This window comes from Clupea harengus, chromosome 16 (assembly GCF_900700415.2).
Source record: "Clupea harengus chromosome 16, Ch_v2.0.2, whole genome shotgun sequence".
Lineage (NCBI taxonomy): Eukaryota > Metazoa > Chordata > Actinopteri > Clupeiformes > Clupeidae > Clupea > Clupea harengus.
This window is the reverse complement of record NC_045167.1, coordinates 9,000,435-9,028,385: the sequence shown is the minus strand read 5'-3', so window position 1 is coordinate 9,028,385 and position 27,951 is coordinate 9,000,435. Positions and strand designations below refer to the sequence as shown.

The window sequence follows — 27,951 nt, the reverse complement described above, 5'->3', positions numbered from 1 at the left end:
GAGCCTGTGGGTGTCCGAGTCCAACCTAAGGGAGCGGTGAAGATACCAGCACGTGTAGAACGGATTCAAATATCTGCTATTGAAAAAGAGTCACCATCATGTCAATCTGTGAGGAAATGGCTGCCATACCCAGTATCTTAAGCTATGTCTGCACTGAAACACTGACAAAAGGGTGTGTCACCATTTGCACTCCAGGACCCTTTGGGTTCTTAATGTGATTTACTTTTCTCAAGGAAAACTTAACTGATGGCCTGTATATCATTTAGATGATTTTCAAATGGTCATTTAACCTCTAATCAACAACACACACAGACACACACACACACACACACACAAACACAAAGAGAGACTTTATGCTATACGGGAGAACCAAAACCATGGCAGACCAGACTGGACTAGACCAGAACTGATCTCTGTGGTGTACCAGTCAGACGAGAGAGTAAAGTCACTCAGGGAGGCCATTTACGCTTCATATCATCTAACAGAGGCACAACTAGAACAGAACTTGGTTTTCAGAACAAAAACAAAATGAAAATATTAGAACAATTATCAAAGTATTATTCAAATAGTTTTGAAACGGTGAGATAATTTTTTCTTTGCCACTTAAGAGCTGAATTTTTCCTTTAAAATCGCCCACACCACCTTCCCCAAGCCTCTCAGCCTAAAGGAGTAAGCACTGCGGTGAATTACTGACAACTAATGACAACTAATACAATTAAACATTTTCATTTGATTGACACAGATCTTTATTTCAAATACCTATAGAATGGCTCCCATTGGGACAGCTCCACAGAAGTGAACTACCAGCATCTCTGGTATTCTTTCCGTGAGATGAATGCAAGGTTGCTCACTTGCAGAAAAAAAACCTCAAAGCAATAGTAGACATCCCCTACAGCATAACATTCAACATCTTCAACTTTGTGACCTTAAACGTCTCTAGAAGGCCAAAACACCCAGCCTTAAACATCAATCGGTCAGAATGGACCATACACCTGAGTAATTCACAGGAAGCATAAAATCAAACAACATGGCGGATAATTTACATGAAGAGATAACATGATTGAGCTGCAGTTTCACACTGAATTGTATACATTTAGATAAAGGCGAGATTTTTTTTTTTTACTTTATGGCTCAGTTCATACACTTCAGTAATTAAAAAAAGAACATGAAAAGAAATGTAAGTGCAAGAAATAAACACTATGTAGTGATCAACTGAAAGTAGGTTGTCAGCTGGCCAGTTATTCACACCCTGCCCTGAATTAACCTTGATTGATATGAATGAAATGACAAGGTCAGGGAGCTCCTATATGGACGCTCCTATATGGACGCTCCTATGTGCACGGAGCCGGTGTCACAGTGGCAGGAAGTGATGTGTCTGTAATTGAAAGGAGTCGGCTTGTGTCCACACGTCAGGTAGACCACACGCTCCTCCCAGGTGGACTCCTGGCACAGAGGACACGCCCTCTCAAGCTGCAGGACTCCGCCCTCTTGCTGCCACCTGTGGACAAAGAGGTGGTCAGTCAGTCAGCTCACCTGGCCTCAGGTGACCACAGGTGAGTCACACACAATCTAAAACCCATCACAAATAAACACACTAATAGTCCGCACATGAGTTTAAGTCTTGCATGCACTTACACACCTCACAAACACTCACACACATCTCATACTAAGACATTCACTCAAACACTCCCTAACACAGAATAACACCCCTCACACATAATGACATGGTGTGAGTCAACCTCACCTGGAGCGATCCTCACACTGTCCCTCACAGGTGGGCAGCTGCACGGAGGTGAAGCAGGAGTCCACTGTCAGGTTCACCCGCGTGAGACGCAGGGCGCAGGTGTGGTTACCTGGTGGACGAGAGGATGAGTGGATGCTCTTGAGGTGCCACTCAAAAACTGACCAATAAACTCACTATCCCTGTTCCTGTCCAGGCTCAGCTAGAAGAATTCCCCCTTTACAATCCGCAATATACACTTTACACTGTTTGTCAAATTCAGGAAATTGTTCCTCACAGTCTTATAAGTGTTTGTTGTGCATGTGTACTCGAGGGATCCTGTACAGTCCTGGTGCTCTAAATGGGAAACAGACCAAGTGGCTCAGTCTGAGCCATACACTATTCCAGCCAATCAACATGTTGCTTCATCAAAATTTGAGCTCTAATATCAACAACCTTTCACCTGAATCGGGGACTGTACCTTCTGTAGTTTCTTCCTGTTAAAAGTTTTTTTTTGCCACTGTGTTTGCTTGTTGTGTTTGCTGTTTGCTTGCTCTGGATGGCTCTGATAAGGCCAATTTATAGTGCAAAAAGAATTCCCACTCCAGACGACAAGTGTCAATATGTGTCTGCTAGAGTGTCCCAAGCTTGTCGAGCACAACAAAAACTGTGAAAGGGTTGAACGTTTTTGTCTGACTGGATGAGAAGGGATTTGATGACATGTATACGGCTATCTGTCTAGTTCTCATCCTAGGTAGCTAGCAGTATCAGCTGTAAAGTTAATTGTTGTTAGTTAGCTAGGTAGCTGAGTTGCCATAGAAATGACATGTTCTGTTCTAAGCCAGTTGCTATGTGCTATGCCGTTGCCAAACCCTCTTCATTTTTGTTGAGTGACACTTATCGCCTGGACTATAAATGTACCTTTACAGTAGAGCCATACCTCTGCCTTCCTTAAATGGGTAGATAATGAATGACATCAAACCTATCAGATGACCTTATGGAAAAGAGTAGAGGAAATAAGCCCCCCACATTCACCAGCTGGCCCCCACTTACATGTATAACAGCAGTGATGCTCATCCCAGACACGAAGCTCCTGCAGATGCACACAAACACACACACACACACACACACACACACACACACACACACACACACAAACACACAGGTAAACATAAAAGCATATATACTGTGCCCCATTTCCCCCAGGCCACGGTCACGACATCAGGTTTTTTGGAGCTTTATGGCAAGCCTTGGTGGCTCGCATTCGTTCTTTGTTGCATTGGCTAAATAAAATAACATCTGGCTCATTTCTACTCCGCATTTCCCCCTTCACTTGTTGCACCCACTCAGTGGGCGTAACAGTGTATGTGTTTGTGTGTGTGTGTGTGTGTGTGTGTGTGTGTGTGTGTGTGTGTGTGTTTGTGTGTGTGTAATTAACAGTAACAGTGTAACAATACATACAAAAATGGATGACGGAAAGGTTACTAACCTTGGAACTCTATACGGACTGTATGCATAGTGCTTGATGAGAAATCTTAAAAAATGTACGTGTGGTGGGCGTGTGTGTGTATGTGTGTGTGTTTGTGTGTGTGTGTTACCTCTGGGCAGCTCTCCTGAGGACACACACTCTTCTCCTGCAGAGTGCCACTGTTAGTGCAGCTAAATGATACACACTTCTCTGAGGGGTCTGACCAGCGATCTCCAACCTACACACACACACACACACACACACCAACATATCAAACATATTGGCATCATAATAGATACACAAAAACACACACCAACATATCAAATATATTAGCATCACAACAGACTCACAGATACACACAAATAGATCTTGTATATACTCTCTCTTCTTGAACCTCCCATGCTTTTAATCACATTAGTCCCCTCAACACACAGAAACCTTTTGGGAAGCAGTATAGTTACAGTACAGTAACCACACACACACACACAAACAAACACACACACACACACACACACACACACACACACACACACACACAGACACACACACACACACACTGCTCCCTCTCAAATTACCTCATAAGTCACTTCTTTGTACTGACATGTCCTCTCCACTGTGAAGAGAGAGACATTTATTCAATTCAGCCTGGAAAAATCTGACATACAATTCCACAAAACATTAATATTGCCTAAGAATAAGCAATATTGTGAAGAATTTACTGAAGATTAGTTTTAGTGTGAGGTTCTTTACTGCAGGTGAGATATAGTGTGTCGTTCTTTATTGGAGGTCAGTTATAGTGTGAATTTCTTTATTGGAGGTAAGTTATAGTGTGAGGTTCTAGACTGCTGGTAGTTTACAGTATGAGGTTCCTTACCACAGGTCTGGACTCCACAGCAGCCAGTTACCAGAATGGAGTCAGGACTGCAGAGGGGAGAGGGGGGGTTGGGTCGGGGGTGGCATTCAGTGGTTCTGGTCTGGTTGTCACAGGTGCAGATCGCACAGCTGGACTCCCAGGTGTCACCAGGCTGATGGAGAGAAAGAGAAAGAGAAATTGAGAAGAGAGACAGGAAAGAGGAGAGAGCATCACATTTGCCCTGACATGTTTTTCTGCTTTTGAAGAAAGAGATGACTGAAAGGACACGTTCATACACATGCAAGAACAACTCAATCAGCACATCATGTGATGTGAGTTACATAAATAGTCTGACCCATAGTCTGAACCACTGACACTTACTTGCTTTGGTTCCCCACGAGGACCTTGACAGTCTGTGCAAAGACAAACAAGAGGCAAGGACAGCAGTTTAGACTCAGTGTACTTGTGTTCTCTATCTTCACTGTTAATTGCAGCATTAACTATTGCGCTCAGCCGTCACACCAACAGGTGCCTTCACTCTCTTGAGTAGTAGTCCACATACTGGTGTATGTCTGTTAGTGGTAGTGTGTGTATGTGTGTGTGTGAATATGAGTGAGTGTGTGACAGTGTGTGTGTGAGTTTGTGTGTTTGTGTGTGTGTTACAATGTCTGTGTGAGTTTGCGTGTGTGTGTGTGTGTGTGTGAGTTTGCGTGTGTGTGTGTGAATGTGTATGTGTGAGTTTGTGTGTGTGACATTGTGTGTCTCTCTGTGTGTGTGTGTGTGTGTGTGTGTGTGTGTGTGTGTGTGTGTGAGTGTGTGTGTATTCACCAGTGCAGATGTCCACACACACGTCACTGTGCTCCGCAGCTCGCAACTGTTGCTCAGGGCAGAAGCAGCCAGAACTCATCTCCTCCAGGACACGACCAGACACGCGCAGACTGGGGGACATTCACACACACACACACACACACACACACACACACACACACACACACACACACACACAAACACACATACACACTTATTACCTTTGGTGTCCTGTAGGTGTACTAGTTTGTGTACTAGTAGGTCTCATTCATTCTCTCATGCATTGTCATTCTTTTCTTTCAACTATCCTCTTATACACTCACTCGTTCTCTCATGTTCTCTCTCACTCGTTCTCTCATGTTCTCTCTCACTCGTTCTCTATTGTTCTCTCTCACTCGTTCTCTCATGTTCTCTCTCACTTGTTCTTTAAATCCTTCTCTCATTCTTTCTCTCTCCCCCATCCTCTTCCCTGTTCTCTGACTCATTCTTTCATTCATTCTCTGACTCATTCTTTCATTCATTATTTGACTCATTCTTTCATTCATTCACTGACTCATTCTCTCATTCATTCACTCACTCCTTCTTTCATTCATTCTCTGACTCATTCTTTCATTCATTATTTGACTCATTCTTTTATTCATTATTTGACTCATTCATTAATTCATTATTTGACTCATTCATTCATTGTTTGACTCATTCATTCATTCATTCTCCCCCCCATCCTCCATCTCTCTCGTTCTTAGCTTTGTCGGACTCAACCTCACCTTCCACTGCAGTAGTCATCCAGTTGGCCTTGGCATTCGTGGTACATCATCCCACCTGGACATTGTATGTCTGAAAATGAAACAGGATACACTGTATCAGGGATGTGAATAAGACCATGATCTCATTCACTATGAGTTGTACCATCACCCCTTGCCTAACCCTTGCTTATTCCATTCCTGACCCTTGCTGACATAAGGACAAATGCACATAGAAAATGCCTGGTGTGTACTGTAAGCCACATTAATCACACTACTGATGTTTTATAGTAGTGCACGTCTCAAAGTGTTATAGCTCCCTCTAGTGTATCCATTTAGTGTTGCAGTCATATTCCACTTACAGTATAAGATGTTAAGTTGCATGTATGCGTCCATTTGTGTGTGTGTGTGAGTGTATGTGTGTCTGCGTATGTGCATGTGTATGTTTGTGCATATGTGTGTGTGTGTGTGTATGAGAGGGCACTTACTACAGGTGCCGTTGGTGAGGTGTTGCCACTCCACACAGAAGCCTGCTTTCTTGCACGCCTCAGCGGCCTGAGCGAACACAGAGCAGGACATGTTCGAGAGTCCAGAAAGGCAGACATCAGACTTGCAGCTATGCACCAGAACATCCAGATTCACAACCGCTCCACATGGCTGGAACTCACTGACGTGAGAGACAGACAAAGATGTTGAGGGAGTTCTACACACATTTACACACACACACACTCACACAATGTGAGGCAGCATTGACCCACAGTATCACTTTGTTTGATCAGTAAACATCTTTCACTTACAGTAAAACGGTAATGCACATGTCAGACATCTTAAAGAAGGGACATTGCATGATGGTTAATGCTGTGGTTAATATAACATGTTGCTATATGTTAAGTGTTCATTGGCCTGGGTAGTGGGTCTTACGGGTGTCTGAGGATCTCGCAGATATCAGAGGCATGGAGGGGTGGTTTGCAGGGGGGCGGTGTTGGAAGGAGAGTGTCGCAGGGCACGTTTCCGTGTGAAGAGGCACAGTAGGGCTTGTGGGGGTCGGGGTAGATCCAGTCACTTGCTGTCTTTGCACAGCAGGTGTCATTCTCTCTCTTACCACCAGGGCGCACACAAGAGCTGCCTCCACACTCACCTGCATTGCACACACACAAACAAACATAAACACGCTTAAACACACACACATAAACAAATTATGTTGAAAACATATCTTTCTCCATTTCTAAAGGCTTTTCAGTGTCCCCAGACTATTATTGCCCAAAGGTTAATGCCATGTTTAAAAGCTCCCCACACATCAGTGCCCATGCAGTGTGTGCCGTGTGTCTGTCGCTGCTGGAGCCTCCCTTGGATACCCACCACACTGCCCCTCCGTGTTATTCTGGAAGTGCTCCATCGCCAGGGTGATGACCAGTGTGTTTGAGGGCGTCAATGAGACATAGGAGCGGATCTCTTCGATGTAGACGGACACCATAAATCCGGTGGTCTCAAAGCGGATCCCCTGCTCCTCGTATGGGGGCCGCACCGGCATCTGGTTCAGGGTGGCCTGAGATGGGACAGGAGCATGCAGGGCTTTAGTGGAAGTGTTTGCGTCACATCATGTGTAGGCTTCTATGTAATATTACATATACTGTAAGTGAACAGACTCATGCTATTGAAAGTAAGACATTCACACCAGGGTTGCTGTAACCGCAGACCTGCACGACTTGTAGTGTGCAATAAGGCATATACACTAAAGAAGCGTGAGTTTGCCGTTCTTATACTTCCCATTTTCGGAAGTTTGTGCTGAACACATGTTAATGCTTAATATACAATATCACGTTGTTTTATAAGTAAACATCCTTCACTTACAGTAAAACAGTAGCGCACAGAAGGGATAGTGCATGATGGTTTATGCTGTTGTTAATGTAACATGTTGCTACCGTGGTAAGTATACGTGCATGTATTTTTAGTGCATGATGGTTAATTTTATGTTGAGTACATACTTCCACTCTGCTCTCAGACGACAGGATGCTGAGGGAGACGGTGTGGTTGCGGAACTTCATCATGATACCCTTAGTGCAGGAGCCAGCCAGCCATGGGATGCAAAAATAGTTGTCCACCATGATGCTGAAGTCGTACTGTGGCAACCGCTCCTGGACCAGCGTGTAGGTGCAGTTCTCCAGGAAGTCGTAGGTCGTGCCCTGGAAAGTGATGTAGTGGGGGTCGCCATACACTTCGCAACGACCTGTGGCAAAGATGGAGGTTATTGACAGATGGTGCACTGGATGTCCAGAGCCTAGTCCAGCCCAGGAGCTTAGCGACTGAAGTCAGGAAAGCAGTAGATTACTATTCATTGTCACCACGTCTAAAGTAATACCTCTGTTAGCAAACTCAGGACACAGAGAGGGAATAAAAGACAGATAAAACTTTGACACAGGAAAAGGTGTGACTCCACCAGAAACCAGTCAAGACAGGACTGAAAAGAATAACTCACTAAATAATTTGTTGATAAAATGACACATAGACCTGAAAATTAGAAGTAGATAGAAAGACAGTCAGATGAATCTGGCTGATACAGTTACACTTGTGAAATAGGCTAGACAAAAGGCTCTTTTGTTAAAAATAGAATAGAAATGAAGATACGAAATGAATGCAGAGCTGTAGGTATAGTGTGATGAAAGTGTTTAGTAGTACTCACAGTTACACCTGTCAGTTTGACAGCATCCCTCCCGAACCCTGGTCACCTGACCTCGAGGGCAGACTGGCTCTTGTCTCTTTGGACATGTGACCTGTGTCATGGTGATTTGTCCATCACGACACTCTTTGTTGAAACAGTCCTCTGTCCACCTCTCTCCACACATCCAGCTCTCGTTTCTCAACACGTCCCGGCACTGACATAGAGCTGGTGAGAGAAACACAAAAGAAATTTGACTAATGCAGGGATTTGGAAGAGGTCAAATGTATGTATGATTTGATTAAAACATTTGAATAGTTCCATGGAAGAATCCAACTTCTTCTGCAATGTTCCAAAAAGTGTAAAAGTCAAGTAATGAATCAATGCATAAAGGACAGTACTTGTAGTTGGTTCCATGGTTGTAGTTGTTGAAACGCTTGTAGTTGTCGTGGGTTCTGTGGTTGAAGTTGTTGAAACGCTTGTAGCTGTCGTGGGTTCCGTGGTTGTAGTTGTTGAAGCGCTTGTAGTTGTCGTGGGTTCTGTGGTTGTAGTTGTTGAAACGCTTGTAGCTGTTGTGGGTTCTGTGGTTGTAGTTGTTGAAACGCTTGTAGCTGTCGTGGCTTCTGTGGTTGTAGTTGTTGAAGCGCTTGTAGTTGTCGTGGGTTCTGTGGTTGTAGATGTTGAAACACTTGTAGCTGTTGTGGGTTCTGTGGTTGAGGTTGTTTGGACTGTGTTGGTAGTAGACTTTACAGTGGTAGGCACTGGTGTGGCTGTTGTGGTTGCTGTTGTTGATGGTCTTGTAGTTGTGGACTGTGATGTCGAGATTGTGAATGACTCTGTTGTTGAGTCCCAAGCTGTTGGCTCCACAGTGGATGGTACTGTTGCAGTTGTTGTTGGCTCAACGCTTGTGGTCGGAGTTAATGCAGTTGTTGGTGACTCATCTGTTTCAAATGTTGTTTCCACCGGTGTGCTTGTCGATAAAGTTACAGTCGTAGGCTTCATAGTAGATGTGGTTGTTGTTTCCATGGTAGTGGTTGTTGAAGTTTTTGCAGTTGTAGGGTTGAGGGTGGTTGTGGATGTAGTTGTTGGTTCCATGGTGGGGGATGTAGACAAAACTGAGGTGATTTCAACCATAGTAGCTGTAGCTTCTTCCGTAGTTGACCAAATTGTGGTTGCCTCTGTGATTTCAAAGGTTGACTGCTTAGGTGTTCTTGTGGACAAAGTTGTAGTTGTAGGTTGCGAGGTGATTGTTGAAGGTCTGGGTGTCGTAGGCTCTGTAACTCCGGGTGTAGTAGTTGATTCTGTGGTGGGGCTTGACACCATGGTGGTTGAGGGTGTTGTAGTTGTAGACCTCTTAGTAGTTGTGGTTGCAGTTGTTGCTTCTAATGTGGTGGACACTGTTGCAGCTGTTGATGGTTTGATGGTTGTTGATGAAGTGGAAAGTGTTGCTTCCAGTGTACTTGTGGTTGGCACAGCTACAGAAGTTGTTGCTGTGGTAGTTGTGGGTTCCGTGGAAGGTACAGAAGTTGGGGTTGTGGTTGAAGGCCCTGTGGTTTTAGCTGTAGATAGAGATGTTGGTTTCAATGAAGTAGCAGTAGTTGTTGTTGTTGTTGCAGTTGTTGGCAATATGGTTGTGGTTGTTGGTGATGCTGAACTCGTTGTCTCTGAGAGTGTAGTTATCACACCATGTGAGAGAGAGTAGTGTTGTGTTGTGGTGGGTCCTGTTTTAACAATGAATGTTGTTGAGGTTGTTGCTGTGGTAGTTGTGGGTTCGGTGGGAGGCCTTGTAGTTGTAGGTTTAAATGTGGTTGTAAATGGGGTTGCTGTAGTCGTTGGTTCAGTTGTAGGTGTTGTAGACGTAGTCGTCTGTTCTGTTGTAGGTTTTACAGTGGTTGATATTGTAGATGTTGATGGTTCTACAGTCGTAGTTGTAGTTGTAGGTACTGCAGTTGTAGATAGTTCAGTGTATTCAGTGTTGGTTTCTACAGTTGTGCTCGTGGACGAGGTTGTAGTTGTAGGCTTCACAGTGGTTGGGGACGTCAGTGCTGCTGTTGTTTCCATGGAAGTGGTTGTTGAAGCTCTTGCAGTAGTTGTGGCTGAAGTTGTTTTGGGCTTCATGGTTGAAGCTGTGGTCATTGTTGTGGGTGTTGTTGATGGTGTGGTTGTGGATGAAGTTGTTGTTGGTTCCATGGTTGGCCAGTCTGTGGTCACTATTGCTGTTGTTGTTGTAGGTGCCATTGTTGTTGTTGTCACAGTAGTTGTTGTGGGTACTATTGTAGTAAGTCTATTTGTCGTTGTTGCTTCTGCTGTAGTTGATGTTTTTGTGGTTGTGGTTGATGAGGGCATTGTTGTAGTTGGGGGTGTTGTTGTTGAGGTTGTAGTTGGGGGTGTTGTTGTTAAGGTTGTAGTTGGTGGTGTTGTTGTTAAGGTTGTAGTTGGGGGTGTTGCTGTTGAGGTTGTAGTTGGGGGTGTTGCTGTTGTAGTTGGTAGTTTTGTGGTTGTTGTGGGTGTTGTTGGTGATGGATATGGCCCTGAAATTAAATAGGTGTTAAAGATAGAGCTGAGATTAGCATTGCTGTCATAGGGTGCACATGATGCATTGACTTTAAATACATTCATTTTAGAAGAAATCTTATCTTTGGTATATACAAAACAAAGTACTTATGTAGATTAAGACCAAGCAACCAATTCATTAATTAACTAAACAAACAAAAACATAACCAAATAGACACTTGATATTAGTCTAATAGACTAATTATATTAGTCACTGTTGAATTTCATGCATCCCCTCAAGAAGTTCAAACTTACCACAGTCCATGGTTCCATTTGTGCAAGCGCTAAAAAACATACAAATAAATAGAAATACATTAGTACATTAATAATATCCTATGGTTTACCCTCCCCCTGATACACATGGTACAGTACAAAAACTGCTGACTCACCAGTCTCCACTGGACGTGCCATGTCTTAGGACTGTGCCATTGAAGAGACAGGTGCAGTTCTGCAGTGTGGTGCAGTTCTCTGTGTTCTCATCATAGTATGGAGCCTCTGCCGGACACCTGGGATAGCAGCCTGCATAGGATAGGATATGATCACTGGTAGGACAACGGCAATATGATAACCCGGGGGTAGAACCGGCATGGGTGATGGCGTATCGTGTTTTGCTACTGTTATCATACACAGCTGTGTGGAATGATTTTGATTAAAGTAAAATGATAAAAGATTACACATTAAACTGTTTACCTTCCAGTTTGCCATTGAAGTTGTAGTTTCTCCCACAGGTCGGGGCTTTTCCACAGGGGTCATAGTGCCAGCTGCACTCACCCTCTCTGTTGTAGTAGTCACAGTATACAGCTGTGGAGGGGATAGAAAAGTACCATTTACTTAATTAAGGTGTTATAACATGTAATAAACACCTGTGTGTTGTGTTCTTTGTGTATTCATAAGCTTGTTACAGTATTAAAAATAAAAACAAAATGTTTAAAAAAAAAACTTAAATGGTTGTATTTTCATTGCTATTGACCAGAGTATATCAGTACTGTACTGTAAGTGAAAACTAAATGTACCGATCGTCTAGAGTGGCACCAGTGCTGCAGTACTCACGGCACAGGTCAGGAGTTCTCCATTGGATGCAGACGTTTTGCTCACTGCAGGCTTCAGCGTAAGCGGCCACAGCCGTGCAGAAGCCCAGGAACTTTCCCTCAAACTCACAGGAGCACGCCTCCAGCACACAGGCCTGGTAGTATGGATCAGGGTCCACCTGTGTGTCCGCACACAATACACAGAGAGAGAGAGAGAAAGAGAGAGAGCAGTGGAGACATTATACACTAAAGAAAACATAACTGTGAATACTATGTTCCATGTCTGCTAATAGATCACCCCGTAATACTCCTCACTGCACCTTTAATGTTAGCTGATCTATCACCTCTCTATGCAGCCGTTAAGCTAAGGTGTTGATATAGCTAATTTAACACCCTGCCAGTGGCGGCGCCAGAGATTTTTTGCTGCAGGTGCTATGGGGGTGCTCGGCGTTTTACCGAGGGTGCTATGAAATTAGGGTGATATCATACGTGTCACATGGTTCTCTACTACAACACCTCCCCACCATATCGTCATATCTGTTTACATGTTTGCTCTCTGAAGCGTCTTTGTGGTCCATGAAAAGCGCCATACAAATCGATCGTAGGTCTATTATTATTACCATTAGGCTGCTTCCGACAGACACGCACATAGCCGTGTTCCTCTGCGACGGTCACTGACAAAATGCATGCAGCATCAGCATGTTATAGATTCCGCAATCCCAAATACTTCACTTACTTCATTGGGGGTTAAAGTTGGCGCCAGATGACCACCAGGTCACCACTACCATGTCTGACAAATTAAACTAAACATAAATAGTTCAATACATTCTAAACTAAAGGGGGCAAATTAGAATAGCAGATAGAATGAACTAAATCAGTCAAAGAGTCAGAAATGCTTTCAAAAAGTATATATTATTTCAGGTCACAATCAATAAAAACATAGAAGTTTATGGATAACTGGCTAGCACAGACAGACTGCTCGTCCTAGGCTAGAATCTCTGATTTTTTAAGGCGGATCCCGAAAAATCCCAAAAAGAGACCGCATTCATTAATGTTACACATCTAACAAGACCGTTCCACCTTAAATCTTAAACGGTGTAAAGATGCAGGCCCCTTTTAAAAGTGAATGAAACAAAACAGTAGGCACTCAAAACCACAATAATCAGAGCTAGATCATTGTATCATTGTACAATACAACTCTTAAAGAACAGGCAAAAATGCAAACAAAACTATGCTGGAAAAGCAAAATCCGGGCAACCCAGCAGACCAGGTGTAGCATGGCTAGCACCCTCAGTAGAGGTGTAGGATTGATCTCTTTGACCACGACATTCCTCTTCTTCTAAATCAGATTCAGATACCCCTTGCATTTCTTCTTCTTCTTCAACGTCACATGATTCTTCTACTCGTAGAATTTTGGGTATCAAAAACCGATCCATTATTGTGAATTTGTTGATACTACCGCTTGACTTTGACAGTGCACTAGCTCTCTTTCTCCTTCAATCGTCAGGAAACGTCAACGTTCACGCATGCGACGTGTCTCTGTCGTGCTACGTGAACAGTGGCGGTTCTACATGGAATTACGCCCCGGGCGAAACCCCCTCTGAGCGCCCCCCCCCCCCCCCCCCCCGCCGGGAAAAAAAGAATCTAATTTATTTTTTTATTATAACAATATAAGTGAAAGACAAACTTAAATGTATCAATTGCACAAATCCTTCAATAGAAAATTTGACTAACACACTTAAGAGAATCAATGCACACATCATGTACATTAATGTTAGCTAACCAGCTCTCTGCAAGTTAGGTTAAGCACTCAACATGCATTATGGTATAGTTGAGTTAGCTAATCGTGGCTAACGGGATTTCGCTAACGCTGGCTAGTATAGTTGTGTCAAAAGGAAATATATGGTCTAACCAGCTAGCTATCGACATGTTCATTATTAAGATTATACTAGTACTCTGTATGCTGTTATATTCTGTTAGTTGTGGCTAGCGGGACTTCGCTAACACCTAGCCTAGTGTCAGATGAATGAACATGTTCATACCCTATGGTCAAATCAGCTAGCTAACGCTAGCTAGCAAACAATTCTGTTGGTGCTCAACATTAGCTGGTTGCCTTAATAGGAATTTAGGTTAAGTTACACTTGACTGAAAACACATTTTTACCTTGTCCACTTGAGCATCCTTCAATAGCTTTCTTGATAATGTAATAGACTACTCTGTAAAAGATGTATTTAATTTCCCTCGGGATAAATAAAGTATCTATCTATCTACCTATACTACCTTCGCCAGTTGGATAAGTTGAAGCAGTCAGTGGTCTCCTTCCACCAATTCACCTTGCCCTTGGTGACCACATCATCGTTCTGTATTACCTATTTGTATTAGCCATTTCACACAATTCAGAAAAACGAAAACGTGCAGGAATTATAGGCCTGTAATTATAATGTTATGAATGTGCGTTATTGGGAAGAAAGTCGAGGTGTGACTGCTATACAGTGGATCCCCGCGCCCCCTCCCCTTCCCCCTTCTCACGCAGGATCTGTCCACGGCACCTTCTTAGCGAGCAGAGGCGCCTGCAGCTGCAGGGGGCGCCAATTTGCCAATTCCACACACAGTGATATGATAGATAATAGAAAACCGCTTCGCGGCCCAGATGATTTTTTTTTAAGTGCTCTTGCCGCCCCCCACGTCTTATGAAAAAGTGCCGCCCCGGGCGGCTGCCCGGGTCGCCCGTGCCTAAAACCGCCCCTGTACGTGAACAATCTGTTCATTTCAATCTGTTATTATTTTCTTTTGTGATTGAAATATTTAATATTGAAATAATTAATATTATTATCACACAATAAATAAAATTAAGAACGCAGAATTAAAATAAATAACAATAATAAATAAACCATTATTTTCTTGGGGGTGCTATGGGGGTGCTATGGCTAATCCAGGGGGAGCTATAGCACCCCCTAGCCCCCCCTGGCGCCGCCCCTGCACCCTGCTATGCTATGCTACACTATGTAATGCTAGCCTATGCTATGCTACACTATGTAATGCTAACCTATGCTTTGGTACGCCACGCTAGTCTGTGTTTACCTTGAGGTGGCACTCCCTGAAGGTGTCTCCCTTGATGATCATGCAGCGTCTCTCTGCCCAGTTGGCGCAGTAGGAGTGGCGCTGGCAGGGGAAGGTCTCGCTCGTCACGTCGGAACAGGGTGGCGTGCCCGTCTTCCAGCTGTTGCCAAACTCCAGCCAGGAGCCGGCACTCAGCAGGTCATTGGCCTCGCTGGAGTCGAAGTTCCCACACAGACCACACACTCTGCCCTGCAGGCGGGGATCGGAGGTGGATGATGTGTTTATTCATATTGGCTAGTTTGCTTGTGTGTGTGTTTGTGTGTGCATGAGTGTGTATCCTCCATCGGGTATTCAGCAGATGATGTGTGTGTGTCTGTATATGTGTGTGTGTGTAACCTCCATCACACCTCCAGTAGCACCTAGGGATGTGTGTGTGTGTTAGTGTGTATGTGTGCGTGTGTGTGCTTGTGTGTGTGTGTGTATACGTACCTTCCACCGGGCCTCCAGCAGCACTGTCAGGCGTGTGTGTTTGTCCCAGATGAGTGTGAGGCCCAGTCGTGGTGCTGTGATCAGGATGTAGAGCCCCACTGTGTGGACTGAGTACAGCATCTCATCCGAAATGGCTGATGTGTTGTAGTACCTGGACCGCACAGACATGTCCCCCAACACCAGAGACACTTTATCCTGAACACATCACAGAGAGAGATGGGGAAACCTGAGGATGGATGTGTGTAAGTGTGTGTGTGTGTGTGTGTATATGTGTGTGTGTGTGTGTGTGTGTGTGTGTGTGTGTGTGTGTGTGTGTGTGTGTGTGTGTGTGTGTGTGTGTGTGTGTGTGTGTGCGCGCGTGTGTGAGTATGTGTGTGTGTTTGTGTGTGTGTGAGTATATGTTTGTGTATGTGTGTGAGGGTGTGTGTGTGTGTACCAGCAGGTCTACAGTGATGGTGCGGGAGCAGGTCAGTTCTTCATCACAGCAGGGAATACTCTCCACTCTAACAGCAAACGCCCCTTCCCCACTCCCACAGTCATCCTGAGGAACAAACACAAAACTCAGCCCAGCAGCATCAACAAAATGGCAGCAGTTCTGAACATTCCTTCAGGAATCATGTGTGATTGTGGTATTATACGCAGGGTTGCCGACTGTCACCACTTGGCGAGGTTAAAAAATCAAAACCGAGCACCCTCTGTAATCTCACCTCCACCAGGGTGTACTGGCAGTTCCCATCAAAGCGGAGCCACTTGGAGTCAAAGGTCTGGTAGTGCCCGTTCCCAAACACCTGGCACTTTCCTGGGCACGGCTCTCCAGTGCAGTACCATTGCCCTCCTCCGCATGTGCTGTAAGACACACACACAGATGATGGAAATCCTGCACTGCGAACTGAAAGACTGTGAGGTAAATTCTTAAAGCCAAACTATGCAGTTATTTGCTACTTTTTGAGGCCACTATGTTTTGGTATTGATGAAATCGTTGTATAGCCGACAAACTTTAGACAAAAAGACCACGAGGTTAATCAAAGATTTCTGGAGGTGTATTTCAAGGTACTCCTGCAGGGAGTCAATTCCAACATCAAGTAGAGGCAGGCAAAAGACTAAAGAGCATCACAGTGTTACAGGTTAAATACTAGTCAGCCATGGGAGGTTACATTGGGGTGATAGGTCAGGATTGGTTTGTTACAGGTCAAGGTGGGGAAGGTGGGGGAAATGTGAGTGGGAGGGGAGGTGACCTTCCTACGGAAGGTTCCGGAACACACACACACACAAAGGCAATATGGTGGATAGATGATGTGTATCCCCCCACCTAGGGCAGGCAGGATGTCGGCTAGGGTGTCAAGAGCATACATTCATGAGGCCTACTTAGCATAGGCCATGGTTGTGGCTTTCCAAGGGTGTGCCCAGATTGTCAATACACATGGCACACAAACACACACACGCAGGAGAACATACTTGCAATGCGATGGTAAGTATATAAATTAATGGTAATATCAATTTCCATCAGTATCATCTGCAAATTCATTTTTATGGTATATTGTCATCTGAAGGACAGGTGCCATTCCCTCTAGCCATCCAGGCTATGCACTCTGTGGTTTTGTGATCTGGGATGGCACGCAAAAATGTAAGAAAAGCTTTCAAAGCAAGACATTCCCAACTGTATCTTCCAAAGACACCAGTTAGCATGCTAGCAAGCTTTTATTAGTGCCAATTTGGCTGTTGTTGGTCTTTGCAGGCTTTTTGCCTTTCTTTGAGGTAGTTAGCTCGCTAGTTTTAGACCAAAACTCCTTACTGCTGCTTTAAAGGCAAGCATAAACTCTTTAAAGAATGTCTGTGGCGACCAATTGAACTGATGTGAATTCAAATGAGGCTTTTTGTGTTTAGCTCACACAACACACACTTTTTGTTTTTGTTCACACACACTCACCACGTCTTACAGTTACTCTCCACACTCTCTCCAGGACTGTACACTCTCCCGCTAAACACACAGGTGCAGCTCTCAGCAGAGACACACACTCCGTTATGATCCTCATACTGGCCCTCTGGACAGTAGCAGCCACTATGACACACGTCACCGGACCTCTAAACACACAAATCAAATTGACACAAAAATAATACATTTACATTCATTCATTTGCGTGAAAATATATGTAATAGCAATATTACATGTAAACATATGTTCTGGCAATATTACATGTAAACATATGTAATAGCAATGCCATGAGGTCAATAACTGTTTACATTTTACATGAGGAAAAGTAAGCCAGTGGACGTAAGAAATTAATATATTCTCAGGAGACACTTAAGTGCAGGCCATTTATTGACATCAGCCAAGTTACATACAGGCAGATATCTCTATTTGGAAGATATCTGCATTATATTTCACTTGTGTGTGTGTGTCTTTGTATATACTTATATATCTGTACATAGACATATATACATGTATACAGATGTGTGTGTTTGTGTGTGTGTATGATTTACTTACAACTGGCTTGCTCAGGCTGTCGCAGGTTTTCTGTGCAGTGTTAATGGGAAAGTATGCACAGTGCACACACACTTTATCCCCCTTACAAACTGACAGAGAGCATGAAAGAGAGTCAGATTTATAGCTGGACTCCTAGTGAGTATCACTGCATTCAATTCAAACTGAAGTTTGCTGCGATGTTCCAATTAGCCATATAGCTAAGCATGCTAACTGGAATTCTGAGAGTGTTTTAAACAGCTTACCACAGGCCTCTGAGCAATTCAGCTTTCCATCTTCACAATTACTGCAAGAACATAGACACAAATCCATGAAATGACTGTTAAATTAAATCATTTTCCTTTTCAAATATACCCATGAATCTGTTAGCCATTTTTTCCTCGTGATTATCAGATTGACAGCAGCCTTAATCACATAGGTAAACAATTTGTCCAGCCCTGACCCACCCCCATCCGAACAATATGCCTTAGTCTGTCCTTGCGTAACTCTCTTTATACGTTTTTGTATTTTCAGGTCCCCTCTCTCCCCTCCTCTCCTGAGCCTGTGGTCTTCCTCCACTCACCATGCCCGCCCGTCAATGACCATTGGTCCCGGTGGTGTGGCGCCCCCTTTGTGGTGACACTGGCACTGCGATCGGGGGCTGCAGCGGCTGTGGTCGTTAAGGTAAGTGCCCTCCCGGCAACCGCAGCCCTCCGCAGGCTCCGCCTCCAGGTCACAGGTGGGGTCACGTCCCGCCAGCGAGCGGCAGGTGCGGTTACACACCCTCGTGGTGTAGTCAAACACCTGGTTGGTCATACACGTCACCGCTGAGGCAGACACACACACATACAGACACACAAACACGCACACGAACACACATATGCACACACACACAAACACACACATCGTTACTGCTGTGTTAAAGTGTTGAGGAGTGTCCTATCAGTTTCAAAGCAATGAGACTCATCAGTCATCAGTCATCAGTCCATGCTGTAATCAGGACTCTCTTCTCACAGGGGGTCCAAAGCCTGCTTCCAAACCCTGTATCCGTGTAACTATGTGTGTGTGTACACGTCTCTTTCTTTCTCTCTCTCTCGCTCTCTCTCTCTCTCTCTCTCTCTACATGTGTGTGTGTGTCATGCAATCAAGGAAGTCGAAGGAATTCATGAACTCACAGATTAAAAACATTATGTTTCTTTTGTGCGGCCAGGTGCAACGCCACGCATCAGGTGACTGAAAATCCTTGTTGTTCCACATTTTCTCTGAATAGCTTTAATCATTCAATCTATCAAGGAAACAGAGCACCACTAATTCCTCTGCTGAATTCAAAGCGCTTTAGGGCATGAAGGGAGGTCTCTAATTGGATACCCTCACATTTACAGAAATTTCACAAAAGCACTTCCTTGTTTTAACCTCCTTTCTTCCTTGTGATTCCTGGTTTTGTGACAATACATTAACGAGGGATTACCCATGTGGCCAACAGTGTGGCCTAATATCATGACATCCACAGATCCGTATAAGATATTATAGTAATACAAACACTTTAAAAATATAATAATGCAACTAGTGCAAACAGATCTATGGAGAGCATGATATATTATGGCCTTATCTGTGTTGAACATGGCCCTGCACTGAGTGTTACTGATGTTTGTGTCCCAGAAAGACTCACTGCAGTTGGTTACTGTTCTCCAGTCTCCCACAAAGGCCCCTACGGAAGCACAGGCTTTGGCGTAGTTGCCAAGGGCAACACAGAGACACGACTGAAGCTCCGAGTGGCACTGGCATGTTTTGCTGATGCAGGCCTGACATCAAAACAGCATAATATATTATTACTATTTCTTTACATACATTCAAGTCAGAAATGTTATTAAAAACTTCTGTATTTGTTCATGACATATTTTTTACATAGATTCAAATTACATTATTAAAATCTTCTGTGGTTGTCTGTCTGCAAAACTGTACCTTTTCGTCAGACTCACCTGGTAATATTGGTCATAGGGTACATAACTGTGGCAGGAGCCAAAGATCCCATTAGGATCCCTCAGCTGGTTGCAGTGCTCATCAGCAAATATTTCTACAGTAAAGCACACATGGAGACATAAGGGGACAAGCAGAGAAGTAGCAGGTGAACTAATACAGCTAATACTTCTGTTAACCACCCTGACACCAACATGATCAATTAAACAGATAAGGCCAAGGTTAAATCCTGCTATGGAAATGCTTTACTATACTACACCATACTTCACCATACTATGCTACACTACGCTATACTATACTAGTCTATACTTCACTATACTTCACTATACTATACTAATCTATACTACACTATACTAACAATACTACACTACACTGCATTATAAGTAGAGTAGATTAGAGTAGAGTAGAATAGAATAAGCACCGTTGTCCACGTTTGTGCAGATGTCAGGGATGTCATGCACACAGCTCTCCACGGACCAGGAGAGGGCAAAAGGTTCAGCCGAGTTCTCCACAATTCCACTACTGGTGGTAAAATCATCACTCGAGTCTCCATTAAAGTTTCCACAAAGACCTGCCACAGACACAAATCCAGCAGAGAGTGTGATTAGGAAGGTTTATGATATCACTGAACAAGACATCATTAAAGATACTCAGTTACTTCCCCAAGTCTTTTGCCACATATTAGTTATGATAAACCATGACTGTAACTAATACCAAACCAATTATTACTGGATACGGGAAATTAAGATAATTATTTACCTTCAGTTGTTCCACTATGCTGTTCGGCCAAGGACACGTAGACTTGAATTTCTGGGGACATTTGCACTTGAATACTGAGGCCTGAGAGGACTTGGACCTGGACATACATGGAGGACTGCCAGAATACGGTGACTAACGCTGAAAAACATCCAGACATTTGGATGAGATTACAGATCAGATCATACCACTCATGTTGAAATACATTGTATTACATTAGATAGACAGACGTGAAGATCCCTTCTCCCACCGGTTTGATGAAAATCTCTGATTTCTTCATTCTGAAACATCACCCTTGAATCGAAGAAGGTAAAGCTCTCCTGAACAACACAAAGGAAGGGGAATTTAGACTTGACAAAGGTGGGAAATTATGACAATGTGAGAAAGTCATCCTCAACTTACGTGGTATATATTAAACTCAATTGTCTGTAGTTTGATGGCTCTCTCAGAAAAGTGAACTGTCAGTGTCCAGTTCAAACCCTGCAAACCACAAATGAGACTAAATTAGTGTTATAATCAGGAGAGGCATAACACGTCACCCTTAGAGCTCTGTGTAACATATACTTGATCAAGAAACCAACATTTACATATTTGGTGATGGCCTATATTGAGGTTGCCTTGGTTATCCAACATTGGTTAGATACATTTTCTTTGTAAAGTCCATGGTGCCTTTATGTTAGCTGTCAAATCAGGTCAGAATGATGGACTGCACCTTTAACAAACCACTTTAAAGTTCAGAGCTCCAGCTGTATCTACAAAATAAAGGTTTAAGTGTCGCACTAACCTGAGCTGCCACATATGTGCATTTGCCTGGAAGCCTGAAGTGTTTACCATCAAAAGACGTCACAAACTGAGACTCAATGGAGCATGTTTTAGGGCAAATGTCTTCTGAGCACTGCCACTTCCCATTCACACAATTACTGGCAGAGATTAAATTGAAGGAGAGAGTTAGAGAGAGATTAGCATAAGTAAATAAGACTAATAAGACTTAATGTATACAGCACTTTTCATACAAAGTATGCAGCTCAAGGTGCTTTATATCACACACAAAAAATTAAATAGTAATAAATAGACCACACAATAATAGACAAAGATAAATCACACAATCCAAAGTGTATAAAACATGAAAGATCAAATAGGTTCAAATTGAAATTTTAAACTTTTTGATAAGGTGTTCCACAGAAAAAATGGGAATTTAAGCACGCTCCCCACAGATGCGACAAGGCAGCTGGATGTCCTTGGACATAATGATGACTCTCTAGGCATGGATGGTGCACCGATCTGTGGCCTTGAACAGACTAACTCGTGGCCTCCTGAAGGGCCATGACAGCAGAGCTGTGGAAGCACAGATTAGTCTTGAAGTACTGAGCGGTCTCTCTAACCAGACGCTGGAAGGGCAGCTTGTGGATCAGCAGCTCAGCGAACTTCTGACAGCGACGGATCACTCTCAGAGCTACGGTAGGCTACTAGGCATGTCACGGTGAGGCTTTTTCACGTCACCAGTTGCTGGGACGCCTTAGTTACAAGCTTTTTCCACGAGGCTTTGTCTCTAGAAGATTTAGGAGCGGTCTATTTATCACTGTTGATATTCTTCCTTGTGAATCTTCAGAAGTATCAAAAATCAGGCAACTGACCTGATAGGCAGCCTAGCCTAGATTAGCTAGTGGAGTAGTAGTTACAGACAGGTCTCAGGTAACGTTAGCAGTTCTAACTAATGATATAAGCTATTAACACGGGGCTGTGCTCATCTACACAATGCAGGTGCATTGGAGCAGAGCAGCTGGGAGGGAAGGGGAGTCAGAAATTTGGTTATTTCTTAATTCGTTTTTAAATATTAATACGGATAGAATTAGCATGTACTACAGATTTGATGGGATGAAAGTGGACTAGTCTAGGTCACCCTACCTCTCCATTATGTCTTTGTAAGTCGTTTTGGATAAAAGCCTCTGCTAAATATCAGACCCTTTGGTTCCTGAATACCACACTAGCTCCTCACCATGTCTGGCATTTCGTTCGTCTGTAGGATCCTGGAGGGTAGCTGCTGTTGCCGTACACACAGGGACATTCTTCCACACTCACACAGGAGTGGCCTGAGGCACGTTCATTCAGCACCTGACCTGTGGTTAATAGATGTGTCAGATATGTATGGAATAGCATTGTTTGAGTTCAGAACAGTCATCTAAATTCACTCTTTGTGCAGTAATAATAATTTCTTGGTAACATTTATAGGAATTGAAAACGGTATTATCAATAATGAACAAAAAGTGCCCCACAATAGAGGATCGTAGAATTTGGGTAAAACTATGGTGCAACCGAGACATGTCTTTTTAGAAGACAACATTAGCTGAGCCCAGACTGCTTGACCTCTGACCTTGGGGGCACACACAGGTGCTGGTCATGTCCTGGTCACTGGCTCTGGGTGTGGGTGTGGGTTTGGAGCAGGTGGGAATAAAGGCATTTCCCAGCTCCTTATAGGTCAGCTGCCCTGGACACTGCGGCTCGGCTAGAGAGGACAGGACACACAGACGGATGGGGATGATGACATAACGCCTCGTCTATTTAGCTGTTGCAAAAGCAGTGATTGACAGGACAGGATAGCATCAATTCCACCAATGACTCTACTTGCCACAGCTTTTGTTCTCATCATTGCAATGCCTTTAAAGGCTTGTGTGCTCTCTCCTGTCTGGGCAAGCCAAAGAGCCCTCCTGAGAGGTAGGCAAACAATATCTGCAAATAAATGATTAACACTGATTGATGGTAGGTACTCACGGCATTGGGTGACCTCTCTCCAAACGTTCCAGAGGATGCTGGCAGGCCCACACCTCAGAGCAATGTCCCAGAAGAACGGACAGGTGATGTGAGAGCTATCTGCATGGCCGTAGGCATTTTTTCCACACAGGTGGAAGTAGGCCACTGCCTCGGACGCCAGGCAGGACCAGGCGTGAGACATGAACTCGCCACACACCTGCAAGAGGCAGGAGATAGAGCAGACTCACCTGAGTTGAGTCTCACCTGAGCTGAGCCTCACCTGAGGGTACAGTTTAGTGCCCAGAGCAGAGCAGCCAGGCTGAGAGGTCTACTCATGAAACACTTTACCTGAAACACTGCTTCACATCAACTAGTGAAGCCTTAGTTATGCACACCTGACTGACCAGAGCAGAGAAGTCCTCCTTTACAGTTTTGCCTAAATAAATAAAGTTTGATTTGATTTGAAATAAAGTTTGATTTACAGTTTTGCCTGAAACCCTGCCTGAGTTCAATAAGTGAAAGCTGATAGTTTAATTTGTTCTTTTTGTATTTTATACAGGCACGTCTCAGGGTATTTCATTTGGGGTGTGTGTGTGTGTGTGTGTGTGTGTGTGTGTGTGTGAAGCAGTAGAACCTTTTTTAGTGTTGCTTTTGTTTATTATGTCTGACAAACACACACACACACACACACACACACACACACCAAAACAAAGGATTGATTTAGTTATGAGGGTAAATATCAGTAGAAAGTTCACACGCGTACCATGTTGGATTCCTCAAGCGAGTCCTCTACCACACAAGTGTCATCCTCAAGCACTGCTTCAGAGATTAACTGAGGAGGATTGGCTGGATTAGAGGCGAGAAGAACACAGTTACAACACCTTTCTGAAACAAAACAACTTTATGTACATTGAATGAAATTGAATGTATTTTCAAGTACACTTTCTTTTTCCACTATGTATTACACACTATTTCACAAAAGCAGACAAACAAACTCACACACACACATACACACACAGACACACCTGGAGTGTTCAGACGTCCACAAAGTCCTCTCATCCCACTGATGCTGTTCCCCTCTAGTCGCACCTGAGGGAGCAAAGATGACACAACATCATGTACATATATACACAACACCATGTACACAACACCATACACAAAAACACACAACACCATACACACATACACCATGTTCACATACACACAACACCATACACACATACACCATGTTCACATACACACAACAACATACACGCATACACACTAATGCACAACTATGCAAACTTCTAACTCTCTGTCTACCACCTTCATGTTCTTAAAGCAGCAGTAAGGAGTTTGGTCTGAGAGTAGCAAAGCAAAAACATTGCATACACCAACAATAGCACAGCTGGCACTGATAAAACTGTGCTAGCATGCTAATTCTAACTGATGCCCTATGGCGATAAAACTGTGCTAGCATGCTAATGCTAACTGATGTCCTATTATGATATTGTTGGTGATCATAGTGTCCATAATAATAGTAATGTCATTGTATAACCTTCATCTTGATATTCTTTATGTGATTTATTTTAGCATTTCATCTTTTCTTATCATCTTTCCTTTCTCTCTTTTCTTGTCATCGTTGCCTTACCCAGAGGGAGTCGATGCCCAGAGGGGTGTCGTGCCACGTGACGGTGAGAGGCAGGACCTTGCTTCTCAGTCTGGTGTGAACTCCGTAGCGGAAGACATGCTGGTAGGTGTGGTCGTACGGCAGGGAGACCCTGACAGGGAGGAATGAGGGGACACTTCATGATCGAGCCAAGAGGGCAATGTGTCTGTACACACAGAACCAGAGATCGAGTCCATGCATGATGGCAGAGTAAAGCAACACACACACATGCAGTCACAGAACAATCTCACAGATCAATGTGTCTATGCACACACACACACATACTTCCAGTGATCAGTGTGTCTCTGCACACACACACATACTTCCAGTGATCAATGTGTCTATGCACACACACACACATACTTCCAGTGATCAGTGTGTGTGGTTTTTTTTCTCCATGAAAATGAGAGTTAATGGCCTTTATGTTGCCATGGCTTGCCAGGAATGTGGGTAAATCACTGACACGGAGTGAGGCAGTTTTCCATAAGACAGAATCAATCAGGTGCCCTGATTGCTCAAACATTGAAAGAAGTACTGAACCCTTACAAAACACTTTGTGCATTTCAAGAGTTTTCCATAATAATGGCAGGTTTATATTATGAGGATTAAAGATGGTGTACCTGTAGTTCAACTGGTAGAACAAGACACTACCAATCCCAAGGTCATTGGGTTTGATACGAACACACATAATGACAAACATGTAGCACTGGAAAATACTCTAAGTTGCTTTGGGTTAGTGCAGTGAAGAGCAGATGAGGGTCCAAACCTGTGGCTTTCCACAGCAATGGTTTCATCCTGAACGACGGTTCTGATTTTGTTGACGACGACCTCGACCCGGGTCAGCAGTCCGCTGAGCCCTCGCTGGATGGTGATGTCACAGTCGACACCCAGGTGGGTGAAGTGGAGGAGGGTGACGGAGCAGGACGTCCTCACATGGTAAGCGCTCCCATTAAAGGGCTGCACCACGCCACTTCCATATGTCTTACACTCTCCTGCACACACAAGTCAGGGTGGATGTGTGTGTGGGTGTGTGTGTGTGTGTGTGTGTGTGTGTGTGTGTGTGTGTGTGTGAGAGTGAGTGTTTGGTCAGAGGTGTATACATATGAGCTGCATTTTGAGGTGCATTTTAAAACCTCTACAGGCAGCTAGCCACCATACAAGCTCAATGTGTCGGCCTTCTTTGTTCAAAAATGAAATAAAACCCATAGTGATGACCCCATTCACACATTAGAAAATGAAAAGCTAAAAAACTAATGACTGAAGAAATGAAAATCTAAACACGTACCACCAATAATTAAATCTCTAATTTCAAAACACTATTTAAATATGACATAAAAAATATGAACAGAAGAGTTTCAGAACATCCCATCTCTTTACTTTAAGTTCATCCACCTCAGTACATGTAGTGTATCTTACATCCTTAGAGTTATGCACTGTGGACAATCTTTCTCTTTGAGTCATGTTCTCCAGTCTAAAGCATCATTTACTTTGAATCATGTGCTCCAGTCTAAAGCATTATTTATTTTTGAATCATGTTCTCCAGTCTAAAGCATAATTTACTTTGAATCATGTGCTCCAGTCTAAAGCATTATTTATTTTTGAATCATGTTCTCCAGTCTAAAGCATAATTTACTTTGAATCATGTATTTTATTCTATTCCAACATACCAACTATGTGTCATATGTTGCCAGTAAAAGTGTAATACTCACTTTGATTTAAGCTCTCTGCTGGAACCATCTCTGGTAGACCTGAGGAGAGAACCAGTGAGTGGGTTAGGTCAAATAGTATCCGCAGGGTCAGTCAAAATCTAAATCAACCAGAACCACTCAAAGACCTGAACAACACGGTCCCATCAGCACACAGGTAACTATGCAGAATCACAAATGCTCCAGAGGGTATCAGAACTCTAAAGCTCTGTTCCCATTGTCTGAGTGCAAAGTATTTCATCAAGTCCAGGTTTGGTAGGCTATGTTGCATTAGTGGATACAACCTTCACATGATGTCTTCCTAGTGCACCTGTACCTGTCCCATGAACCAGAAATGAGCCCGTACCTGTCAGGAGCCCCAGAGTCCTCCATAAGGTGAGGAGAATCACACTTGTGTGCACACCTGTATGCATGTTTCCTCACAGACGGCCTCTCAGTTGGATGAGTGCCTCTCAGTGGCTGACCTCACCTTTTTATATAGCCTGCTACTCACGTGTGAAGAGCAACATGAGGAAGTGAACCAGAGATTAAACACTCAATCATTCATCCTTTCCATTCACAAGACAATGCTTTTACATACCTGGGCAAGTCCCACACAGTCTGAAACACATAATCTCTTTCACACACACACACACACACACACACACACACACACACACACACACACACACACACACACACACACACACACACACACACACACACACACACACAGACAGAGAGAATAAAACAACTGTGCTGTTTAACTAAACCCCATGGATGTTTCAGCACAGTAAATGTTTGGCATAAAACTTAAAACTCTCCTAATTTCTTCTCACATTATTGTCCACACACACAGAGAGAGAGAGAGAGAGAGAGAGTCTCACGTTCACTCAAACACACACAGTTTCATCTCAATCGGGAAAAAAGGCCTGTGTTTGATAAAAAATTCCCATTTATGAGCCGTAACTTCTGGTGAATCTCCTAAAACATTTCCAGAGAATAACATAACAAAGGAGCTCTCCCCCCACTGCCGTGTGCCCACAAAGCCCCCTGAAACTCTCTCTCTTTCGCTCACACACACACACACACACAGAATAAAGCAACAGTGAAACTTAAAACTGTCGTGATTACATTATTGTCCCTGGGTCCCAAACCTCCCTCATTCACACACACCTAGGGAATCTACCTGTGTGTTTGACTGGCTGATTCATCATGTTGTTTCAGGAACAAGGATGTTGGCATGTTGTGTCATATAATGCTTTGAAAGGGCAGAGATGAAAGCCCCTCATGCACCAGAGT

At 43.7% G+C, this 27,951-nt stretch overlaps 1 protein-coding gene across 1 annotated transcript; it reads right to left on the bottom strand.

Annotated features, from left to right (window-relative positions):
* Window positions 1-2,705: 2,705 nt before the first annotated feature.
* LOC105893996 (mucin-19-like) lies at window positions 2,706-27,083 on the bottom strand. The gene is made up of 38 exons (XM_042710154.1): window positions 27,017-27,083; window positions 25,731-25,956; window positions 24,947-25,076; window positions 24,342-24,405; window positions 24,080-24,162; window positions 23,338-23,533; window positions 22,940-23,071; window positions 22,565-22,685; window positions 21,353-21,488; window positions 20,572-20,770; window positions 20,234-20,383; window positions 19,815-19,909; window positions 19,505-19,637; window positions 18,419-18,662; window positions 18,102-18,142; window positions 17,860-17,948; window positions 17,302-17,456; window positions 16,082-16,220; window positions 15,811-15,915; window positions 15,375-15,569; window positions 14,907-15,134; window positions 11,848-12,004; window positions 11,488-11,598; window positions 11,187-11,316; window positions 11,053-11,081; window positions 8,646-10,691; window positions 8,269-8,472; window positions 7,440-7,815; window positions 6,948-7,171; window positions 6,510-6,726; window positions 6,077-6,255; window positions 5,613-5,682; window positions 4,870-4,979; window positions 4,423-4,454; window positions 4,063-4,213; window positions 3,764-3,801; window positions 3,319-3,426; window positions 2,706-2,813 (listed from the first exon to the last, which is right to left on the bottom strand). Exons 1-38 carry the CDS (start codon window positions 27,081-27,083, stop codon window positions 2,706-2,708), a joined length of 7,218 nt encoding a protein of 2,405 aa, XP_042566088.1.
* Window positions 27,084-27,951: the final 868 nt, after the last annotated feature.